The following is a 4707-nucleotide window of genomic DNA, read 5'->3' as shown; positions in this document are numbered from 1 at the left end:
TTTCTAACTGGCTTTATGAAAGTAGCATCAAGACTCTTGTACTTCATGTGGACCAGTTCAGTCTCATTTCACTTTATTGAGAAATATCCAAATATCAAAATGTACAAATATAATTGACCAAATTGAGAGTCTAAATAATTTTAATTGTAGAAAATCCTGTCGTTGCTTTATTAAAAACATTTTTAACTTGCCTTATTTAAATGGACTTACTTTCTTTTTATTTAAATGACAGTTTATTGCCCAAAAGAAAATAACAACGACCAAAGTGATGTTGTGTACGCAAGACTTTTGGCTTTTTATTTCATTAAAAAAAAAAAAAACATTTCCTAAAGAGTCAAATGATCGTATTAGACAAAATTAGATCACTTAAAAGTCATATAAAACATTCCTCAAACCGTAAGTTCTTAGTGTAGACAACGTTGTGCAATAAATGTTCTCATAAATAGAACGTTTTAGGAAGTGACACAACAGCAACTCAGGAGAATGAGTCACTGTCATGATCCAGTTTAAATAAATAACATTAATAATAAAAAATTATGATAAATAAGACAATTGGATAAAGCTATTACATAATAAATACATTCACACATTTAAAAATAAATAAATACTTTAAATATGTCTAATAGATTTCATACAATCAACAACCTGATTCAGATTAAGTAGGGCTTGACCAGACGATAAAATGGGCAGTGCATGGGCGTTTAAGCAGTCTGGAGGTCAAAGACATCACCACCAACATCATCAACATTCTCACATGATAAGCCACAAAAATTAGTTCCTTCCCCCGGAGGACAGGGTGGTGATCAAATGACTGTGAGCTCATTGTGCGTTCTTTTTGCTGAGATCTTACAAAACAGGTCATGTAATTTGCTAAGAAAACATCACAAAAATGCGAATAGAAAAATACAGTGTTTTTTTCATGGTGCCTCTATGTGAAGACTTTGAGTAAACAAGACAAAAGTTGGTTGCTAACGGTAAATAATGTTGCATTGCATATCCTTCAGACTTTCTTCTTCAGCTCCTAAAAAGTGTGGTCTAGTTTCCCGAGTTGGAAGGCACAGTCATGCTCCGGAAGGTGCGGCTAACTTCCTGGCTAAAATCCCGCAGCTGGAGAAGGGTCAGGTGCGCCGCCACATGTTTCTTATATTCGTCACTTAGTTTGGGAGCCAAGGTTTCCTCTAGCTGGCTCTCTGATACTGGCTGGGGCTCCGGTTTGCTCAGCAAGTTCTTCAGATCCTGCATCTGGAAGATCCGAGGAAGAGAAACAGTCAAGCTAGTGAAGGCATTTGTCATGGGAAAGAACACGCAATACTTAAATCACAAGGCAGGGGGGCCTTTCGGAATTTTCACAGGGGCATAAATCTAGTTTTCGAGACAGAAGGCAATTGTGGCTTTGACGGATTAGATAAGAAGGCCTGTTACAGCTGTCAAGTGCCTGAAGTTGTTGGAGTTTGAAGAGTCTGAAGTTGTGGAAGTGTTTACAATTGAGAAAAACATTGCAATTTTATGCTGGAATGGGTAACACTTGCAACCTAACACTGACATAACCATGGCATAGCCATGTCACGGCATATGACATAGTCCATTGTGAGCTTTTGGTCAGTAATAATAATAACAGTGTCAGGTCACCATAATTGTCTTGATAGAGGCCATGTCTGTATACATCACATGCCATTTTCTAGCCACCACGACTTCAAATGTTATGGTTTCTGTTCTGACAATTATCGGTGATGGTAGCACTGTCATATTCCTTGACATTCATGAGATCATATGAATTGTTTGTCATTTGTGTAGCAGGGTTCAAGTAAAGTGCCACTAATGTTCCAGCTGCATCATAGCTGTGGGTCAGTTGGTTCTACTTTGTCATCTTTTCTATATTTTCCCAAAGAAAGGGTACCTACCTTGCGGACTTGTAATAGAAGATCTCGGATGTCGCACAGAAGTCCATCCACCATCTCAGACTTGGCGGGCGATAGCTTACTGACCACCGTCAGCAGGGTTTGATGCAACTTGAGACCCGTAGCTATCTGGCTCAAACAAGCACCCTGTGGGAGAGAAAGGGGCAGGGGTGAGGCATTGGGCAGTAAAGGTCAGACATTGCAAATGCATTTGTAAGGTGTTATATGGCCAACATATTATCTTATAATGCCTGTCATTAGCCTGTGTAATTGCTTACAAGTAATTATAGAGACATCCATAAAGCAAGAATATAGGACTTAATAAAGTCATGTTCTGTAACATTTTATAATATCTGTTCCTGAGAACATTATAACACTAAAGTTGCAATACACTATTCCCTACATGCAACATTTTATATAGAGCTTAGGAAATGAAAATTAAATTTCATTTAATAGTATAATAGCAGTGAGATTTTCACTTCTAACTAGTAATGTAGGATGTACACCTTAATAATCTGTGTATTTAATAGGTGTATTTAGTAGTTTAATTCTAGTATTTTCACATCCTATTATCAACATTTTGAGAGGAAATGTACCAAAATGTACCAGAACCTTGTTCAAGTGCATTATAACATATTTGCAATCATATAAGCAGATTTTGTAATATACTGTTATGAAACCTGATATTATGAAATTATATACTCTTGCTTTATGAAATGTTAGGCATGTAACTATAGCTTACAAGCAATTATACTAGCTTATATCAGGCATCATAAGGCATATGATGCCGTCGTAATCCATTTGTTAAGCTTCATGAATACAAGATGCATAAAAAGTGTTTAGTGTCTTCTCTACTATAGTCTGCTGTGCTTATGAATAACCTAGTAGCAGGATCTAATTCATGTGGTAAAGCATTTCACTTCTACTTTACTTTTTACAAAAGAAAAATGTGCACTTACCAGTGTGAAGCTGTCTGAGAGGGGTTTAATAGCAGGTGCTTCAGGCAAATTGAGGTGCGTCTTCAAGAACTTCAGTTTGGATGAGTCTTTTTTGTCCAGAGACAGGCCCTGGAAACATCCAGAGAGGTATTTTAAAAACATGCTCAGGCAGAACGTAACCCAAAAATCCAAGCTTGGTCAAGTAGAAGAGGAGATAAGGGACGCCCCTGTTCTCATTCGTCCTGGCTTGCATCATCCAGCCCCGCTGAAAGAACCCACTTTGCGAAATTACCCCCCAGGCCTAACTAAAGATCAGTAAGGACCTGTGCAAACATCTCCCTTACCTTGGGGATCCATAAATTGTGCAGTTCAGTAATGTCGTCCAGTATCTTTCTGATCAAGCTGTGCCCGCTTTCCACCGCCTCCTGAAACTCTGGATCCTGCATGTCCTTCCACGGCTCCTGTATGGGTGCAGGGCTCACGAGGCTCAAGACACACAGGGCCAGGTGGAGTTCTGGGAAATGTAGGAGGGATACATGATGCCTATTGGTTAAGCAGGAGGCCTGCCCACTGCAAACAGTGTAGACCGCCAGCAGGGGACACCCTACACTTGCGCTGCATTAGTCTAACACACTTGTAGAGTGAGGTGCTCTCTTCATGGGAATGACGTGAATTCTTTATTAATGCAGAATAGTTTTTTCTTTTTTGTAGTAAGTGTTTCTCAAAGTAGGCTTTTTAAAGGGGGAAAGAACAACTGAGCTGATCTGGACCTGTGACAAGTTAGATTCCTGTGTGCCAGCTTGTGTAGGGAATGGACAAAATAATCAGATACTCACCGAGGAAGAGGTGCATCACTGCTTTGCTGACTTGTTCAGAGTTTCAGTGAACAGGCGAGATACTGACAGACTTAAGATGCGCGGTTGTTTAAGTAGAAGCATGGCGGAAACTCCCCTATGACGAAACTCCCCTATTTTAGATTATCCCCTATGTCACTATGACGAAAGCGTTTCCTTTGTTCCTTTTTCCACCAATTCTTAAAATGATTAATATATTTTTGCACTGTTCTTCAATGAGTCATTAATATTAATGTGAAATAATAATGTGAAATAAGTGTCTTTTTTTTTTTATTATTATTAAAGGTTTGTGGGCTTGTCCGTTACACCACAGCTTTCTTTAACAGCTTGTCTTACATAAAATCAGCCCTGATTGCAGAGATTTAGAAGAAATTTTATGAAAATAAAAAGGTTCTTTGGCAAATGTTCAAAGGCAGCACAAGGAACGGTAGGGTGGAACTGTCTGGTCTCGCAGGAGAACTTGCTTTTGGTAGCGTCTGACAAGAACCAGAGCTTTTACCTGATCAGGCAGTAGGTGAGACCTGGACATGGTACTACAGAAATACACTATGTCCAAATGCTTGTAGACACCTGTTCATCCAGGTGCCCCATCTTCTGAAATGAAGGGTATTAATAGGGAGTTTGCTCCCCTTTCCTGCAGTAACAGCCTCTGCTCTTCTGGGAAGGCTTTACACTAGATGTTGGAACACTTCTGTGAGGATTTAATTGCATTCAGCATTCATAAGAGCACTAGTGAGATCAGGCACTGATGTGGGATGAATAGATGTGGAGCACTACAGCTCATCTCAAAGGTATTGGTTGGCACTCCATCATTCCAGAGAGCCATCCACAGTCAATTACTGGCTCTAGCCAACACAGCATTGGGCATAGTGACTGCTCTAGCACATCCCATTCTGTGGAGCGTCAGTGCTTTTCTGTGGAGATTAAATAAGCTGTGTGTGTACAATTGAACACCTGTGTTGGCAATGGGTGACCATGAAGTAGCTTCAGTTTTTAGAGTTCAGTATTTAGAAGGGC

The 4707-nt window shown here is 39.6% G+C and overlaps 1 protein-coding gene across 1 annotated transcript; it reads right to left on the bottom strand.

Annotated features, from left to right (window-relative positions):
- Positions 1-271: 271 nt before the first annotated feature.
- On the bottom strand, positions 272-3724 carry csf3a (colony stimulating factor 3 (granulocyte) a). The gene is made up of 5 exons (XM_017692730.2): positions 3673-3724; positions 3181-3350; positions 2858-2965; positions 1902-2045; positions 272-1242 (listed from the first exon to the last, which is right to left on the bottom strand). Exons 1-5 carry the CDS (start codon positions 3686-3688, stop codon positions 1036-1038), a joined length of 645 nt encoding a protein of 214 aa, XP_017548219.1. The 5' UTR covers positions 3689-3724; the 3' UTR covers positions 272-1035.
- Positions 3725-4707: the final 983 nt, after the last annotated feature.

The sequence above is a fragment of the Pygocentrus nattereri genome, chromosome 13 (genome assembly GCF_015220715.1).
Source record: "Pygocentrus nattereri isolate fPygNat1 chromosome 13, fPygNat1.pri, whole genome shotgun sequence".
NCBI classification, from domain to species: Eukaryota; Metazoa; Chordata; class Actinopteri; order Characiformes; family Serrasalmidae; genus Pygocentrus; species Pygocentrus nattereri.
Note: the sequence above shows the minus strand (reverse complement) of the source record. Positions and strands in the feature narration are given on the sequence as shown.

What these genes read in the sequence shown, in the direction of transcription:
- csf3a (XM_017692730.2), bottom strand. An exon ending in TCTCAGACAGCTTCACACTG is followed by an intron (nt 2,046 to 2,857) that starts GTAAGTGCACAT and finishes TCTCTCCCACAG; the next exon opens with GGTGCTTGTTTGAGCCAGAT. An exon ending in TTCTATTACAAGTCCGCAAG is followed by an intron (nt 1,243 to 1,901) that starts GTAGGTACCCTT and finishes CGGATCTTCCAG; the next exon opens with ATGCAGGATCTGAAGAACTT.